General features: G+C 41.7%; 1 protein-coding gene and 1 long non-coding RNA gene across 2 annotated transcripts in view; both read right to left on the bottom strand.

Annotated features, from left to right (window-relative positions):
• Positions 1–19,551, bottom strand: part of LOC310638554 (plasmanylethanolamine desaturase 1-like) — a 39,883-nt gene extending 20,332 nt beyond the window's left edge. The window contains exons 1-2 of the mRNA XM_083359717.1: positions 19,144–19,551; positions 7,136–7,255 (exon numbers count right to left, since the gene is read on the bottom strand). Coding sequence (XP_083215843.1) covers positions 7,136–7,255; positions 19,144–19,504 — 481 coding nt within the window. The 5' untranslated portion in view covers positions 19,505–19,551. The remainder of the gene's footprint in view (positions 1–7,135; positions 7,256–19,143) is intronic.
• LOC310637163 overlaps positions 1–19,957 on the bottom strand; it is a 554,476-nt gene that overhangs the window by 523,144 nt on the left and 11,375 nt on the right. The gene's annotated exons all lie outside the window — the stretch shown is intronic.

Here is a 19,957-nt window from a genome sequence, read left to right as displayed (position 1 = left end):
GTGGTGGTATATTTTGCAAAAAGGGAAACTAGAGATGAAGTTATACAAGCTGCTTATGATACTAAAGTTATGATTGCTAATCAAGAAGTTTTGGTTTTAAAAGAAATTCCTCCAAAGATTCTAAGGAGAAGGAAGAATTTTACATTTCTTGTGCAAGAGCTCAAGCAGCGAGATATAAGGTTCAGATGGGAGATCCCAGTGGGGTTGATGGTGACGCACGAAGGTAAAAAGTACCGTTTGGTTACTGTGATGCAAGCGCGTGATTTCTACAATAATGTTTTAAATGCAACGCCATTAACACTTTTGGAAGCTGGAAAGGGATCTGGAGAAGGAGTGCATCAAGAGGCCGAAGATGGTCAGATAGAAGACAACGGTGTTGGAGGAGATCAAGATACAACCTCGTCGGATGAATCTATAAAACAGAGGGTGACGCGTGCTGCTGCAAAACGATCTAAGAAGAGAAAGTAGCAGGAATTGCAGAAGTCTATGGAACTTTTACGATATAGTCAAGTAGTCAAGTAGGGGAGGGGGGAAAAGATTTGGGTGTAGGCGCAATATATTTTTATATTTGGTGGTTCTGTGGAAAGGGTGAGCTTTTTTGGATTGTGGTACTGGAAGAGGAACGGCCGATTACAGAAGAGTTGACTTTAAAGTTTTTTGATTTGGGATCCTTGGTTAATTTGGAAAATTATTTGTAAGAATGTTATATCATGGAATGGATAAAATGGATGGAGTTTATTTAGGATAAGTATAGGGTTGAGAAGGGGTTTTTTTTTCTTCTTTTTCCTTTTTTTTTGTCTTTAATATATATTTAATACTATTAAGGTTTGTTCCATTCTATATAAGCTAGAGAGTGTCCTTTTCTTATTCTAGGTTTTTTTTTATACATATATTTAATATTGTTAAGGTTTGTTTTATCCTATATAAGCTAGAGAGTGATGGATTTTAGAATTTATAGTTGTTAGTATATGGTTGCTTAGGTTTGCTTTTTATATATATATATATATATATACCTTGTATTCAGCTCTGGGAAGTAGGGGGGGGAGGGGGGAGGTAGGGGGGGGAGGAGGGAGGGGGGAGGAGGGGAGGTAGGGGGGAGGAGGGAGGGGGAAGGGTTTTTTTTTTAAAGGAAAATTGTATTTTAAAACTTTTCAATAAAAAAAAAATAGGGACCACTACAGTGGGAAGGTAACAGCGTTCCGTGCGCCTTTGGCGTCTAGTAATGCCAGCCACATGACCACAGAGACGTCCTCGGACAAGCGCTGGCTCTTCGGCTTTGAAACGGAGATGAGCACCGGCTCCTAGAGTTGGAAACGACTAGCACGCATGTGCAGGGGAACCTTTACCTTTTAACACCATCTAGAGGCCCACATATTTAACAAAGCTTTCCCAATCTGGTGCTCTCCAAATATATCGGGAAAGTATTCTTAAATCTATTGGTAAAGCTGGAAAAACTATGCTTAATACAATGTGGTTAGGGAATTTTGGAGAATGATTTCTCAACCATCTGGAAGTGACCAGCTTGGGGAGAATTGCTACAGAATGGCCACAAAGCTATGAAAAGCTACAGCTCTGGGACAAAAAAACAACACCTGAACAGATATTGCGCTGTTGGAAACTTTACATTAGAAATCAATAGTTCAGTTAACCTTTACTATGCTATGACAGCAGGAATTTGTAAAATTTTATAAGCATGAAAGATTTCATCCCATTGCCTTCAAACGTTTTGCTAAGAAATGGTCCGACACTGTATCAATCTATAAAAATTGATTCCATGGTTCTTATTTGTACTAAGCATTAGTTAGATTCAATACAACGGCTAAAATATATGCTCCACTTGAATTGGAAGACTTTGTAGTGAAAGAAGACTTTAATTATATATTTTCTCAAAATCAATGAAGTATTGAAAATGAATCTAGACATTTTGTTATAAGAACCTGAACAGATCACCTTATCCACTGATCCACTGAACTATGGTTTCCCTGAAGCATTTACAATTTACTAATACCTGTACAAGAAAGAAAATAAAATTCTGCCATTACGATGTCTACCACTGTATGAAGTGTTTAAGTGCACTGATAATCTTAGCTTCTAGGAACAAGGTGAATGGGGACAATCAAAAGGAAATACCTGGAAATTACTGTTCACAATGTAGTGGAAAATTAGAGGATTCAAGCAAAAATGCAGTACTGCAAAATTTAATAGTGTAGGTTGTATTACATTACTAATAAAATGAATAGTCTATTGAACACCCAGGAGTGAGAAATTAAGCAAACGAAATGAGTAACAGCCCATCTCAGGAGCTTAGGTAGATGCATATTTACCACAGATTCATTTCAATATAACCTTTGAAATGCAAGCGGTGGCTTCTTTGAAGTTGTTATTTTTTGCCATTTTATTACAACAATGGTAGATGAGGATAATTGTTCTTCATTTTAAATCTGGCTAATTCTAGCTAACAATTGTTTCAGTTTTTCCATTAATATGTCTATTCCCTCCAAGGAATTTTCAACTACTAAAATCAAATCTCTGCAAATGCTCTGAAGTTACTATATATCTCCTTTTTCACTTTCACCCAGTAATTTTTTCATCTTGTCTTAACATTTCTAGTAAGAACTTTCAAAGCCAAAATGAACAACGGTGTAAAAGTGGGCAATCCTGTCTTGTACTTTCTGCATTTCATAAGGTTTACTCAATTCACTATTAACCATTATTTGTCCTGTTTGGGAGATATATTACCTCTTCCATTTGAAGAAACAGAGAACTAAAACGTTAGCAAAAGTATGAGAATGGAAGATCAAAACGAACTGATGCAAAAAGCCTGATTTTCAAACTGAGAAAAAAGTAAAATATCTGTGTCCATGTCTAATGTGACCTTTATTATGTTATTTCAGAACGCTGTTAGCATGAGATTTATTAAATTGGGAAATGCTGCAACTAACATCAATAGATTTTTTTGTAATAAAAAGGAATCTAGAATGTCTCTATTTTGAACAATATCAGTTTTGAAAACTGATGTACCTTTTAAATAATGGCAAAAAGATTTATCCAGATTTGGACAGCAGGGTAAGAACCCAAGGGTTAAATATAAAACTCTCAAGATGCAAAAGAAAGAGAAGGGTTGGGACAACCTAATCTTAAACTGCTTGGTTTGGATGAAGCAATGGGTTCTGTTGAGAAATAACAAGACTGTTTGAACTGGAAATCATAACTTGATGTTTGGAATGGCATGGGTTTAATGATATGACAAAGTTACAAGTTAATGTCGATTTTTAAAAATCACTATGTGCCAATGCTATATTGAGAATATGGAAATATAAATCCAGGTTGTGTCTGAAGATACTTTTACTGACTTCAGCACAAGAAGCATTTTATAGAAGAAAAACAGCAGACAGAGAAATGGTTAATACAGGTAGTCCTCGACTTACAACAGTTCATTTAGTGACAGTTCAAATTTACAATGGCACTGAAAAAGTGACTTATGACCGTTTTTCACACTTACGACCACTGAAGCAACCCCGTGGTTATGTGATCAAGAACCTTGGCAACTGGCATGTATTTATGATGGTTGCAGTGCCCCAGGGTCACGTGATCATCCTTTGTACCTTCTGACAAGCAAAGTCAATGGGGAAGCCGGATTCACTTAGCAAACATGTTACTAACTTAACAATGCAGTGATTTACTTAGCAATTGTAGCACAAATGTTCGTAAAATGGGGCAAAGTTCACTTAACAAATGTTTTACTTAGCAACAAAAATTTTGAGCTCAATTGTGGTTGTAAGTCGAGGACTACCTATAAGTACAAATGATGAATACATAACAGCAAAATGTATAAATGTTAAGATTTGAAACAAAAGAACAGGTTAAAGATAACATGACAAAATGGACTGCTAAATTTGGATAGAATATAGAAATATATGCTTGAGGCCAAATGCAGATAACTCTTATTAAATTCAAACTGCGTCGTAATTTAAGAGAAAAATTCTGTAAAATAATTCATCATTGGTAAATGATACCAGGAAAATTATCAAAAACAAATTAAACTATTTCAGACCAGTGCTGGAAACATGAAAAGCATGAGGGGACAATGTATCATGCATGGTGGACTTGTGAGAAAGCTAAGAAATTCTGGGTATGAATTCATGTAATGATACAAAGGATTTTAAGGATTAAAATTCCTCTGAAATGAGAATTCTTCTTACTGAAACTTATGGACAATGAATTTGAAAAGATTCGTAGTATTTATTTACTACGAATCTTTTCAGATTCATTGTATGGTATCTGCACAAAGATTATTTTATGTACAATGGAAAAATAATGAAATTCCCACAATGCAGGAATGAATTTTGAAAATTAGAATCTACCAAAATGGCAAACTGATCTGTTTGTTCAGAGAACAAATAACACCAACTTTTTTTGTAAAAGTGGTAGGTTATATGGATTTTTTTGCTGAAAGAAGAAAATAAAATGAATTGATGACTAAATAAAGAGACAAAAAGAGTTGGAAAAGTCCTAAAAGAAAAGGGACAATAAGAATGTAATTACCTCTTGAAAGGAAGCTCAGATATAATCTGTACATTTCTTAAATTTGGTCTTTTTCTTTTTCTGTTTTTTTTCTCCTTTTGATTATTATTGTATGAAACATTTCAATAATATATTTAAAACCGGGTAATTTTTCCTTTCCTGCTTTCCACACTTCACTAGCAGCTATTTATATTTTTAAAAGTATGCATGTTTAATTTAGCAAGCATTTGTACTTCTGAGCAATTAAGTAATTTGTAAGTCCTTTAACACAGCAACTTTTCTGCTTCTGTGAACTAGTAGTGGCACAGTGGGGGAGGGGAGGAGGTAGAGGGGAAGGTTTTGTGTGCTCCCCCACCACTTGTGTGGCCTGGTTCCCAATGCGTCATGGCCCGGTAGCAGGCTGCAGACCAGGGACTGGGGTCCCCTGCTTTAACATGTGAGTTCCAAAACTCAACAAAAATCTTCCTTTTTTATTTATGTTTGAGCTAGACAGAGAATAGGATAATCTAAAGAACTACTTTAAGACAGACAAGACCAGATACCAAATGCTGTTCATCGGTGACTTGATTTGAGATGAATGGACTGCATGCACACAAGCAAATGATTCACCATAGAGCTGGTGTAGCATCTCTCTTGAAGTAATATTCCATCTTGGAATGACAACATCATACAGTATAATCAACAGTCTGATCAGAAAGAACCAGGTTTGTAGGGCAAGCATTCAGATACAGACGTTTTATATTTCAACATAGAGCAAGATTTTTTTTCCCTATTTCTTTGTTCAACTTATTCAACTCTAAGATATACAAATACCGTATATACTTGAGTATAAGCCGAATTTTTCAGCCCACTTTTTGGGCTGAAAAATTCCACTTCGGCTTATACTCCAGTCAACAAAAAAAACTTACCGAGGACTTGTGCGCGGCCGAGGCTTTGGTGCTTCCGGGATCGCGTGCACCTCTCCCAAGCCGCCGCCGTCCGGAGACCTGCCGAAGTTTGGGGAGGTTTGGGGAGGTGCGCGCGCACCTCCCCAAACCTCCCCAAACGTCGGCAGGTCTCCGGATCTCCGCGCCCTGCCTGCCTGCTTCTTTCCGCTGCGGAAAGAAGCAGGCAGGCAGGGCGCGGAGATCCGGAGACCTGCCGATGTTTGGGGAGGTTTGGGGAGGTGCCCAAACCTCCCCAAACGTCGGCAGGTCTCCGGACCTCCGCGCCCTGCCTGCCTGCTTCTTTCCGCAGCGGAAAGAAGCAGGCAGGCAGGGCGCGGAGATCCGGAGACCTGCCGACGTTTGGGGAGGTTTGGGGAGGTGCGCGCGCACCTCCCCAAACCTCCCCAAACTTCGGCAGGTCTCCGGACGGCGGCGGCTTGGGAGAGGTGCGCGCGATCCTGGAAGCACCGAAGCCTCGGCCACGCGCAAGTCCTCGGTAAGCTCCGGGCGGTCACTTGCTTCGCGTCTCCTGAGGGAAGGGGGGGGCGACTGGAGCGGGCGTGTTTCCTCGCCTGCTGGGCGCCGCGATTTGCCCGGGGAACGCGCGGGCCCCGAATGGCAGCGTGGAGCGAGGAAGTGGACAGCCAGGGCTTCCCCGAGAGCCGCGGCCACACAGGGTATTCCTGTGTATTCAGGCTTGCAAAATGGCGGATCGAGACTCTGCTGGCGGCAGAGGCTTGCAGAGCGCGGATCCAGCCTCCGCCGGCGGCGGAGGCTTGCAGAACGGCGGATCGGCTTATACTCGAGTCAATAACTTTTTCCAGTTTTGGGGGGTGAAATTGGGGGTCTCGGCTTATACTCGAGTCGGCTTATACTCAAGTATATACGATACTTTAAATAAAGTTAAATAGTTAAAATAAAGTTAAATAAAAACCATATCACAGAAGACTAGACTTTCTTAAACTTGCATATTCTTCTCAAAGCTAATCTTGGCTTTGGCAAATTATAACTAGGAAGAAGCTTCAGGTTAATTTTAAAGCAAACCACATCATCTTTGTTCTTTCATGAGAATTGTGTTGCTTCTATAATACAAAACTCTTATTCGGAGCAAATCTAGATCTCCTTGCCTAGGTCTACGGAACAACCCATTGTTTCAAACTAAAGAGAAAGGGTGGGACACCTTTCATTGACCTTAAAAGAAAAAAATAATCATCTCTTTGAGTAACAAGTAGACTTGAGATCCCAACTTACATACAAACATTTATGAGCGGCTGCCAATGATTATAAGATATTTTAAAAGTTTAGTAAATTACTCTGAAGCTATTATTGAATCGTGTGGAATAAATACTGCATATTAGATCAACAAATCTTCAACTTCCATTTTTCATTTCTTTATGTAGGGTGACCCATTTAGCTTTAATGTATCATTTTTCCTAGAGATACTCTGGGGGGCAAAATCCAATGTACTGGATCATACTGCTTTTACTTTATGTTTTTAAATATCATGCCCTTTCTAATTAGGGCACTTTTGATTAATATTTTATCCATTTTTTACCCTGCTGCTTATATCAAGAGAAAGGAAACAACATAAATACAAGCACAATTCAGAATATAAAAGCATAGAGTTAAGCACCAAAATTACTCTCAAAGTAGAGCAACCTACATAAAAACTAATGCATACTTACATATACCAAAAATTATTGAGAAGGCATGCTCCAGTCTCAGGCAAAAGAGAAGTTTGTAGAAGTTGAAAGACATCAAGGAGAAACATAAGATGACACTAATCCATTCCTGTAGCCTTTTCCCTGTTTAAAAAAAAAAGATAAGTTAAAGCATGGTGCTTTTTCCTTTATTCGTATTAAAATAGTGACATATTAACCAACACTTAATATGAAAGTCTTGAAGGAACAGATACAGGTAATCCTGAATATAAGACCATAATGGAACCTACCCATTATAGTTGCAAGTCAGTTGCTAAGGGAAGCAAGTCCACAATCACTTTGCTTAGTGACCCTCTCCCCTTCTCTCATTGTGGCTAGAGACCCAGTAGGGTGGGAAGCAGGCCCAAGGCCAGTGGAGACCCAGTGAAGAGGGGGGGAGTAGGGGAGATAGGACAGGTAGGAGGGGGCTGCTACATCTTCCCTGATATTGGTCGTAATGACCACATTACACTGCAGTGTCTGCAACTTTGAAACTGGATCATAAGTAGCTTTGGGGAAAATCTGTCTTAAGGTCTATTGGTTGCTAAATGACCAGTCGTAAACCAAAGACTACCTGTACACAACTTCTCTTGCTGCTCTAAAATATTTCCCGCTGACTGCTTAAATAGGGATTTAAACCTAATTTCTGGTAGAAGGAGCTGGCAGGCACTTTTTCATGGAGGTGTCTGCCCTTAAGAGTTGTAGATAGTAGATAACATTTGTCCTCTTAGTATTTGATTTCTGAAAAAGCCCATCTTCATTTCATTTATTTGATTTCTATACCGCCCTTCTCCCTAGGGACTCAGGGCGGTTCACAGGGCATATATAAATAGCTATACAAAAATTAAAAGAGAATTAAACCATGCCCAATTAAAATACAACAATAATAGAATAATAAAAAAACCAATTAAAAACCCATATTCCCCATCAGGCCAGACCAGCTAACTCAAACAACTGGGTCTTCAACCCGCGACGGAAGGATCGGAGGTCCGATGCCATCCAGAGCTCAACCGGCAGTTGGTTCCATAATGCCGGAGCACCCACAGAGAAGGCCCTCCCCCTGGGGGCCACCAGTCGACATTCCCTGACCGGAGGCACCCTGAGGAGGCCCTCTCTGTGGGCACGCACAGGGCGGAGGGGAGTTGACGCCGGCAGCAGGTGGTCCTCGAGGTATCCCAGACCCATGCCATGTAAGGACTTAAAGATCATAACCAAGACCTTGAACCTCACCCGGAAGACAACTGGTAACCAATGCAGCTCGCGGAGCAAAGGTGTAACATGGGAGTACCGGGAAACTCCCAAGACAACTCTCGCGGCCGCATTCTGTACCAGTTGGAGCCTCCGAGTGGTCTTCAAGGGAAGCCCCATGTAGCAAGCATTACAATAGTCTAGGCGAGAGGTCACGAGCGCATGAGTGACCATACACAGGGCATCCCGGTCCAGATAGGGCCGCAACTGGCCCTATCTTGAATTTATATGAACAGTTTATTGCTTCCATATTTGAAATATTGTACTGGCATATTATTTTTTACTTGAATAATTAAAAAATACCATTTTTTAAGTTGGATTAATGAAATGGAGGAATGATCTCACCACTTACATCAGTTGGGTTATGTGTGAGCAAAATATTTTATCAAGCACTCACATAATTCTGAATTCTCCATGCATAGCAGCAGGGAAACTATAAAAAGACAACAACAGTTCCAGCAAGCATAAATGCTAACCTTATCCCAGGGAGAGGTACACATAGTTCTTCTGCCTACACCCTGCAGTATGCTGACTTGTGTTGTCTCAGATGGAAAAAGGAAGTTCAAAAGTAGTGAGTTTGTGGAAGAAGGTTGTGGAACCCACATACGGTAGCTGTCTTATGTTGAACAAAACATAGAATACTAGCTTGACAATATGTTTTTTAACCTATGTGAATTATTATTATTATTCTAATTCAGCATTAATGACATCAAAGTTAACGTTTTGCAGAGAAGCAATCGCACCCTAATCAGAAGAGCTAAATGTTAAAATCCACAAGGAACAATTAAGATGTTCAAAACATCAGGGCACTTACATTTTACCTCCCAAAGGAAACTATGCCCAATCTCCTTGTGAAAGTAACCCTGCCATTTCAAGTCAAACACTAGTTCTGTACATATTAAGCAAACGTTCATTTAACTATGACTTACTGAATAAATCAACAGGGCTTATATAACACACTAAGTCATAAATAAGCAGGCATATACTTAGAATGAAAGCTATTGCTAAGCACATTGATTTGCGCTTAGATTGTAAGCCGCCCTGAGTCTTCGGAGAAGGGCGGGATATAAATGGGATTAATAAAATAATGATTTAAAATGAAGAATTATGGGAGTGCTTGATAAAATTTTTTGCCATGGATGAGACTTTTCAAACTTTTAGAAAAAACAGAGTTCAGGATTACATTATATTCTGTTTTAGTGGTTCAGATATCACATGTCATGAATATCCCAAAGCTGAAAAAATACCAGGTCAAGCAAGAAGGCTTATACTAGCCCTCTTTCATAAATAAAAGTTGAAATGGTATTAACACTTCAGGTTTAAGGATTTAAGCTCTTCTCATAAACAACTCCAACTCTTAATTCATATATATAAATTATTCAAATAGATGCATTTAAGCATCAACTATTGGGGTAGCTGGATATGATCTGTTATCAGCTATTTATTGATTTGGCCTTCTTTTCATTCTGAAAAATTAAAAATCAAGACCACTTTTCATCAATTCGAGTGACATGGAGCCAATGGAACCTAATTAGCTTAATGCATTCAGGACCTCTGGGTAAGAAATGGCAAATTAAAGATCTCCAAAGGAATAGAGATTACACCGTGGCCAGGACAGACCAGAGATGAGCCTGGTGTAATGGAACCATTATTAGAAGCAAAAGGAAAGAATACAAAGTTGATTCCCCTGCCCCCTTTTTACAACCCTTTAATTCCTTTATTTGGGGTGAAGTCAGGATGACTGAATGGAGCTGAGCATTTACTGGCTAGATGCCCTTCCTGACACCTACACACAATTCGCAGCAGATATTTTCTCATTGCGCCCTGATAAAACATCTGCCACTGCCTAGGATTGGGCAGGCGAGTGCCTTCACCTCGAGGGCACACATCGCTCTGAAAAGCTGATTTATCTTATTTGATCAGGATTAAAGTAAGATATATCTTTATAAAATTCCGGGAATCCTTCAGATTTTTTTGCTGGCATGTGCATAAAAGTATTAATGATTCATGGATTTGCAAATGGATACAGGATTGTTTCTGGGTCAAATTGATCCATGTATGTAATCTGTAATGCAATGTAATGCAAAACATTAAGCAAGATTATACAGGTTGCAAGGACAACATACAATTAACACAATTCTGAGAACAGAGGTAGGGGACAAAGATAACTTAGAAAACCTATTTATTTGATATCTTTTATTATTTTTATACAAATGACTCAAAGCAGCAAACATATCTAATACTCTTCCTTCCATTTTCCCCACAATAACAGCCCTGTGAGGTAGCTTGGGCTGAGAAAGAGTAACTGGCCCAAGGTCACCCAGCTGGCTTAATGTCTTAAGGTGGGACTAGAACTCATGCTCTGATTTCTAGCCTGGTACCTTAATCACTAGACCAAACTGACTCTCTTAACTTAAACCGACTGCTTAATAAAATATCAACTATAGGCCCAACATAGCCCATAGAAAATCCTGACCTTGTGGGCACTTCCTGCAGAAATGACAAATTAAATAGCATTTTGGGGTAATTAGAAATTCCAAATTAAATTGCCAACCTATTACAATGCTTTTACATTACTTATGTGATCATACTTTGAAAGTTGTATGGATCTTCTAGAGGGATCCTGTTAAGATTAAGAAACAGTACAAAAGTGAGCAGTTATATTGATCAAGGAGGTAGAACAGTGTTTCTTGACCTTAATAATTTTATGATATGAAATCTACAATTTCCAGAATTTCCCAGCCAACTGGGGAAGAATGATCTAGAACAGACATGTCAAACACAAGGCCCGTGGGCCGGATGTGGCCCGACATGTGGTTCCATCAGGCCCGTGGACCTGCTCTGAAAAGAGTGAAGGACCATCCCACCGCACCTCGGACTGGCCCAGGCTGACCGGGTGCTGATCTACAACCTGGTTGCGTCTATCAAAGCTAGAACATGCTCAGCTTTAAATCCATGGGGCAGCCCCGCCCCATCTCCTGGGTGCGCGAAAGTGGAGTCCAGCGTCCCTGCTGGCCGTCTTGTCCCTCAGGCTGATTTCACCCAGGATGCCGGCGCTGGCCATCTCTTGTGCACACACCCGGGGGACAGGGCAGAGGTGCAAGGCAGTTCCTTGTTGATTCCAGTGGATCTTAGGCTGAGCGCGTTCTGGCTTTGATGGATGCAACCAGTTTGTCTCTCTTTTCCAGAGAGACAAGCCATAAGGAGGGAGAGCGAAGTAGGAGGTTTATTCTCTGGAGAGAGAATAAAAAGCCTTTTTGCCTTCCTACCTCGCTCTCCGTCCTTCTGGCTTGTCTCTCCGGAAAAGAGAAACTAAAATCTTCTTCCCCCAATCAATTTTCTCTTCCCCTTTAAAAATCCCTCCCCAAGAGCCCTGCCTTGCTCCCAGCCACCATGGAGACCTCTGGAGCTCCCAACCTCTCTGCCGAATCCTCAGAGCTCTGGCAAAGCCTCCCAGCCAGCACCAATCCCCCCCAATTCCCCTCTCCGCTACACTTCCTTCCTTCTTTCCTTCTCATCTCTTTCCTTCCTCCATGCTCAGGAAGGAGTGATGGGAGGGGGAGAGACTGTGGTGAGGGGGTTCTGTGCCAATCAAAGCAATGCCTTGTAGTTGCGAGGCTGGAGGTGCTGGTAGGGGGCAGGGTTGGTACTGATCTACAACTTGGTTGCGTCCATCAAAGCCAGAATGCACTCAGACTTAAATCCACGGGGCAGCCCCATCCCGTCTGCTGGGTGCGCACGCAAGTAGAGTCTGGCGTCCCTGCTGGCTGTCTTACCCTGCTGGCTGACTTCAGCCAGGATGCCGGGATTAGTCATCTCTTGTGTGCACACCCGGGGGGGCAGGAAAGAGACGGCAGGGCAGCTCCTTGCTGGTTCCAGTGGATTTTAGACTGAGCACCTTCTGGCTTTGATGGACGCAACCAGGTTGTAGATCAGTGCCACCCCACCTCCACACCAGCCTCGCAGCCACAAGGTGTTCCTTTCAATGGGACCGCCCCTGCCTGCCCACATGCTATAGGAATGGCCGGTAGCAGCATATTAGTGCTGGCAATCTCCCCCTCCAATCATCCCTTCCTGAGTGTGGGGGAAGGAAAGAGATGAGAAGGTGAAGGAAGGAACAAGAGGGAGGAAGAGAAGGAGGGAAGAAGGAACAGAGGGAGGGAAAATGGAGGAAGGGAGGAAGAAACAGAGGAAGGAAGGGAGAGTGGGAGGAAAGAAGGAACAGAGGAAGGAAGGGAAAAAGGAAGGAACAGAGGAAGAAAGGAATGGAGGGTGGGAGAGAGGGAGGGTGGGAGGGACCATGTCCCAGCACTCACCCTGGTCCCATCCTCCTCCGCCAGAGACCCTCAGATCTGCCTCAGTCCTACCCAGGCACCCCTGAAACGAGTGATGTTGAGCTGGGTATGCCCACCCAGTACGCCATGCCCACTCCAGCCATACCCACCTAGTAGGCCACACCCATCTCAGCCACACTCAACTGGCCCCCTGAGGGCAACCACAATGTTGATGTGGCCCTCAATGAAATTGAGTTTGACACCCCTGATCTAGAATAAGTTTTGTACGTGGAAAGATTACATTTTGGATGCAGATATATATAAAAAATACTAATAAAGTGGGACAGGACAAAGATATACAGAATGATCTATACCGGTAGTATGGGAAAAGTAAGTCAATATTTCCTCTTTGGAATTCTTGGTGCTCTCTGAGTTTGTTTCCTTGCAGACATTTCACTACCTAACTGTTAGGAGTATTATTTTCTTCATGATAATCAAAAAGCTAAAAAGAAAGCAAAAGATCAGGATACCTCCCCACCAGCAATCAATACCCAGATAAACAAGGATTATTAACACCAGGCCAACAATTAAGCAGTAATTCCCAGTCAATTTACCAACTCAGACAAACAATCAAACAGTAAACAGTTTAATCAAGGAACCATCAAGAAGAAAACTCCCCCACCAACACTGATAAGCCAAGCCACTGTATATAAACGGAGAGCAAATCCCACTCCCTTCTAGTACTGAAGATGTTACCTAGTTGTGTAATGAAACATCTGCAAGAAAACAATTAAGAGCAGAGAGCACCAAGGACAGAACTGAACTCCAAATATTTTCTTCTGTTAGTACCAATACTTCTCTTTCACGTTGTAATGTTAGAACTTGGGAATTGCCAATGAAGCTAATGGTAGCTTAGAGCTGTTAAAATGGAATATATTTCAAACCTCCCAAAATGTCCCACGGCCAATGATTCCTTCACACATCTGTCTTTGGATTTGCAAGAGGCCAAGCAGTAATAAGAAGAGATTTTAATATGGGGTTTACATGACATCATTACTATGTGAAACCTTAAGTAAGAGAACAAAAACTCTTTTGTATAAAAACAAAAATGTTCCAATGGATATTTTTGACAAAGCAGTGTAGTGATTCTTCAATTAACTGTAAAATATGTTATCTTTTTCACCAGAGCGGTTTGTAGAGCAATCAAAGACACCAGAAACGACACTATAGCTTCTCAACCTAGCACCTTCTGTGTCTGTTAGACTCCCACTCCTAATAAACTTTACTTACTGGGACAATGCTGGATTATGCAATTGAATTTTAAACTTTTTAAGAATGTCAAATTGACATGAAAGGTTACGTTAAGAGTTAAAAATATGATCCTGCTCCAAACATGTTTATTCCAAAGCAATCTTTATGACTGGAAAGTTCTGCAATGACTAACATGTGACTAATCCATCAAAGAGCTTCTATGCTATGCTAAGATTGTCTTACACACTGAAATTAAGTTCAAATTTGAAATATTGCTTCTCAGATGCTGAACATTTACCAGTTAAGACAAGCAACTGATAAACCAGATTAACTCAAGCAGTTCAGCTGATACTTTGCATGTATAAGCCTCCTTCATTGGTGCCTAGGATGACTGGGGTGTTACCTTTCAAAGCAGCAAGAAAAGTGAGCCAAAAATCACACACACACACCCCTATGAAACTGTAGCTACAAGAGGAAACACATGCTATATACTGAATGAAGGAGAGAACCAAGGTTTTTATAGTATTAGGTGTCAGGTCAAGTGTCAAATGAAAAGACTTGCCGTCTAAGGGCCACATTTTACATATCACTGTACTTGTACAAGATTCATAATCCTTGTTTGATTCCAATCCCATCCACCAAATGTTTATTCAAACCCTTGGAAAGGATAAAAGGAAGAAATCAACCTTTGAATGGATCCAAGCAGGATGTTGAGCATGCATGTTTATTATTATTAGCTACTATTAGCCTACTATATATTATGTCACTTACTGATAGTTCCCCAAAGGTTAATTTTTCTGACCCAGTTATATAATTCTAAACCAAGGACAACTCTCTGGACAATGTCAGCCCAGAGATTTGCCCTACTTCTACTTTAGCCTTCTTCAAACAGGTCCTGGCACATATCCCAAACCTTTAGTTAGATTGGATGGATGGCTCCTTGTGGGAATGATGGATGATTGAGATGTTGGTTTTATTTTTTTTACTATTTTTATTGCTTTGTTTTTAATATTGTGTGCTACTTAGAGTTGCTGTGGAGTTGGATGACCTTACAAATGTGATAAAATATATGCTTTCTAGGTTTTCTGTATCTCAATTTCAACTATTGGTTTATATAGAATGGCCCTATTGAGAGTTGTAGTTCAAAATATCTGGAGGACACTGACTCCAATTAATTATCATTCATTAGATTTTTTATCATTTTTTGTTAAGTCAAGGTGGTGTACACCCCTACCATCTAGTTTCCTCACATCAACTCTGTGAGGTGAATTGGGCTGAGAAAAATTGGCCCAGAGTCATCCAGTTGGCTTTCATCCCAAAAGCACTACTAGATCCTAATTACAGCTATGCAGTTTCTAGCCCACTAAACTGGCTCTGTAACTGATAAGAAAGGCGCAGTGATTATCACTGGGTCAGATTATTTATCAAATTGCATATATAATCCACCTTTCCTTAAGAAAATAGAGAATTATGAATGTTCAGATAATTAATACATTTTATTCATTTATTCATAAATTTTATAAATACTTTAGGAATCTATCATTTTGGAAAGTCTTTTAAAAAGGCAATCTGTTTTGTTATATTCATAATATTTAAAATCAAGGATTTAAAAAAGATGAGAAGGCCATACTGACAAAGAAAGCTGAACTGAAAATATTACTTTACTCTGTACCCAGCGATGAACAGTTCCACTTAAAACACATACAACCAAAAGGCCTTTCTCCAATTTTAAGCCCTTTTTGAGCACATCCTCAATCTTTTTTATTATTTCATTCCCTCATCCAGAACTTCCACTGCCTTTTGTTTCAGTGAGGAAATGATTAAGATTGTTGTGCTGACACTGAGAATTTTAAACCAGGAATTTTTCAGAAGAAAGACTACCCATGTGCTCCTGTTTTTCTCATGCTAAACTGATATCAAATATGTATAATATACTTTACATAACCCAGAAGAACTATATAAGAGCCGGTTTGGCCTAATGGTTAAACATGCTGGTTTAAAACAAGAAGTGGCATAATAGTTCAATGATTTTGAGCTATTTTCTCTCAACCCTGCAAAGAAGACACTGGCAAACCACTTTCAAAATTGTATCCATCTGACCACACAGTCCTCAGGAGTCAAAATAGTAATAAATAAAACCCCACAGTATACAGCACAGATTATACAGTTGCAAGAAAAAGTATGTGAACCCTTTGGGATTACATGGAGTTTTGCATGAATTGGCCATAAAATGCGCTCTAAACGTCATGTAAGTCAGAACAATAGAAAAACACAGTCTGCTTAAAATAATACTACACAAACATTAGCTGTTGTCATGTTTTAATTGAACATAAGATGGAAACATTCACAGTGCAGGGTGGAAAAAGTATGTGAACCTTTGGACTTAATAACTGGTTGACCCTCCTTTGGCAGCAATAACCTCAACCAAACGTTTCCTGTAGTTGCAGATCAGACCTGCACAATGATCTGGAGTAATTTTGGACCACTCCTCTTCACAACTCTTTCAGTGTAGCAATATTCTTGGGATGTCTGGTGTGAATCGCTCTCTTAAGGTCATGCCACAGCATTTCAATCGGGTTGAGGTCAGGACTCTGACTGGGCCACTCCAGAAGGCGTATTCTGTTCTGTTGAAGCCATTGTTTTGTTGAATTACTTGTATGCTTTGGGTCATTGTCCTGTTACATCACCCATCCTCTGCAGAGCTTCAGTTGGCAGACAGATGGTCGTATGTTTTCCTGCAAAATGTCCTGCTAAACTCTGGAATTCAGTTTCCCATCAATGACAACAATGCGTCCAGGCCCTGAGGCAGCAAAGCAGCCCCAAACCATGATGCTCCCTCCGCCATGTTTTACAGTGGGGATGAGGTTTTGATGTTGGTGTGCTGTGCCTTTTTTTCTCCACACATAGTGTTGTGTGTTTTTCCCAAACAACTCAATTTTGGTTTCATCTGTCCACAGTATATTTTGCCAGTAGTGCTGTGGAACATCCAGGTGCTCTTTTGCAAACTTCAAACGTGCTGCAATTATTTTTTTTTTGGACAGCAATGGCTTCCTCCGTGGTGTCCTCCCATGTACTCCATTCTTGTTTAATGTTTTTCTTATTGTAGATGTGTCAACAAAAATGTTAGCATGTGCCAGAGATTTCTGTAGGTCTTTAGCTGACACTCTAGGATTCTTCTTTACCTCATTAAGCATTATGCACTGTGTTCTTGCAGTCATTTTTACAGGACGACCACGCCTAGGAGAGTAGCAACAGTGCTAAACTTTCTCCATTTGTAGACAGTCTGTCTTACCGAGGACACATGAACATCAAGGCTTTTGGAGATACTTTTGTAACCCTTTCCAGCTTCATGCAAGTCAACAATTCTTGATCGTAGGTCTTCTGAGAACTCTTTTCTGCGAGGCATGGTTCACATCAGACAGTGCTTCTTGACACCAGTAAACCCAAAACAGGTGTGTTTTTTTAAAGGGCAGGACAGCTGTCAGCAACACATCCAATACCATCACACTGATTGGAGTCAAGGTTGGCTCACTCCTGGCTCCAATTAGCTCTTGGAGAAGTCATTAGGCTAGGGGTTCACATACTTTTTCCACCCTGCACTGTGAATGTTTCCATCTTATGTTCAATTAAAACATGACAACAGCTAATGTTTGTGTAGTATTATTTTAAGCAGACTGTGTTTTTCTATTGTTGTGACTTACATGACGTTTAGAGCGCATTTTATGGCCAATTCATGCAAATCTCCACATAATCCCAAAGGGTTCACATACTTTTTCTTGCAACTGTAGTTATCAATGTCTGCCACAATCATCAAGGAAAAGTTTTTTGGGACGGGAGAAGGAAGAAAAAAATATTTTATTTACTTAAAGAGATCTTTTTTCTCCTTCCACTTATCATGTCAGATTCTTACCGATTGCCTAGATAGGTCCCTGTAGTTTACTTGGCAAAGTTTTTCGGAAGTGGTTTGCCATTGTTTTCTAGGTTTGCAGAAGATTAACCCAAGATCACCCAGCTGGCTTTGTGCCTAAAGTGGAGCTAGAGCTCACAATCTCCTGTTTCTAGCGTGATGCCTTAACTGCTCATCAAGAGAAATTATTTGAGTTACTCAATTAGCCTTGAAAGGCATAATGTACTATGACTATGCAAAGGCTTAAGTTGAATAAAGAACTGCATAAAACTTGAATATAAATGGCATAACATTTGAATAAAATTTGCAGCTTTCTGCAGCCCACAAAAACTGTTTGAAATAAAGTTAACGTTCATTTAGCCAATGTGAGCATTTATACTACAGATTCTATTGCTTTAGATCTTAAAGTGAAACCTTCCTTAAAGAGTTTGACTCCCAGTCAGATCATGAAGTTTTTTTGACAACAGCATGACGGCAGATTTCCATTTGTGGTATGTTTTTGACTACTTCCTTGAAATTTCCCAGCAATTTCCATTCCAAGTAGTAACAGGGCTCAAATCCTACTTAATATTCCACTGAGTACATTCATAATGGGAAACCCAGGATGCATTAAGCATACCTCTAAATAGGAAACTGAAGACCAACCAAGCTCCTCCAAGTATTTTGAGTTTTTAAAAAATTTTATAAGGACGACTTCATGTGGACATCCATTACGGACTACAAAAAAGAATTACTATCTGTACATCTTTAAACCAGTGCAATTCTGAAATATCTGAACAAACAGGTTAAAACAAGAAGACACAAACTCTAGATGAGACCCAGATCTATTTTATAACCCATACTCTCATATGTCTTTTTAAAAGCCTGGATTCAGTGCTTGGCCCAGGGCCGTAGACAGCTTGCGGCTAAAGCAGAGCGAACCGAGTTAAAAAGAGACCAACTCTCCAGATTTACTGAATCTGTTCCGGAAACGTGGAAGGACTCCCTAACATCCGCCATCAGCGCCACTTTGTAAAGCACGTGAACAAACCAAACGCCTTATCCCACCGCCTTAAAACCTAACCCCCAACTTGCAGGTTCAGACGGGCCACCTAGATGGCTCATTCCGACGACCTGCCCGGGCAATGTGCTTCAAGGCGCCGCTCAAGTGCGCAATAATCCCGGGAGAGGCAGAGAAGGAAGGATGAGCGAGAAAGGACGAAACGGGCCACCTTCGTTACAGCCTCGCATCACAAATCCAGGGGCTCGCCGGGACGGGCGAGGGACCCTTTGAAAGTCCCCCCATCCCCTCGAAGTCCCGCATCCTTCCTTACCGGGGGAATACAGTTCAGCCAGTTCCCGGGCTCCCGCGTGCTGGGCTCCCCACCGGGGACTGGAGTCTTCGGCGGCGGCGGCGGGGGCTGCTTTTGCTTCTCCTCCTTCCTGGGCAGTTGACGCAGCGGCCTCCGTCTCGGACGACGCCCTGGCCGACTCGCAGCCGGCTCCAGCCGCCCGAAGCGGGGCGCACTCGGGCATAGTTCCGGCGCGGCCTCGCTCCCCTTCTTCGTCGGGAGGCTCTCGGGGAGCAGCCTCCTCCTGGAGCTCCGGCCCGGCCGCTCGCGCCCCAAGGCCAAGGGAGCCGCCTGCCGCCCGCCCACAGGGCAGGGACGAGGGCGGCGGCGGCGAGAGCAACATAGCGATGCAACTCGCCCGCGGCCAGCCAGCCGGCACTCGCCCCTTCGCCGCCCCTCCGTCCAGCCGAACGGGGCCTCAGGCGAGTCACGCCCCTCCGGCGAGGAGCCGGCCAATCCGCGCGCGCTCGCTTCAGCCAATAGGCGAACGCCCGAACCGTAGGCCATCGGCTCCGCCCACCTCTCTGGCGAGCGCAGAAGAGCGGCGCTCCGCCCTGGTTTTAACTCGACCCTAAGCGGGTTACGTAGGTCCCGGGCCTGGCCGTGGACTCCGCGGGGGCGGCTCATGCGCGGCGGCGAGCACGTTAGACCCTCGGTGTGTCTGTCGGGCTTCAAAGCGAGGCACTGCAAACCCGGGATGGGAAATCTGAAGGCGTTGCCCTCCGATTTCATTTTGCACGGAGCTGTAGGAAAAAAACCTGCAAGTGTGCCTTCCCTGGGGATGAAGGAAGTTTGG

This window comes from Vipera ursinii, assembly GCF_947247035.1.
Source record: "Vipera ursinii genome assembly, chromosome: 3".
NCBI classification, from domain to species: Eukaryota; Metazoa; Chordata; class Lepidosauria; order Squamata; family Viperidae; genus Vipera; species Vipera ursinii.
This window is presented reverse-complemented; position numbering and strand designations above follow the sequence as displayed.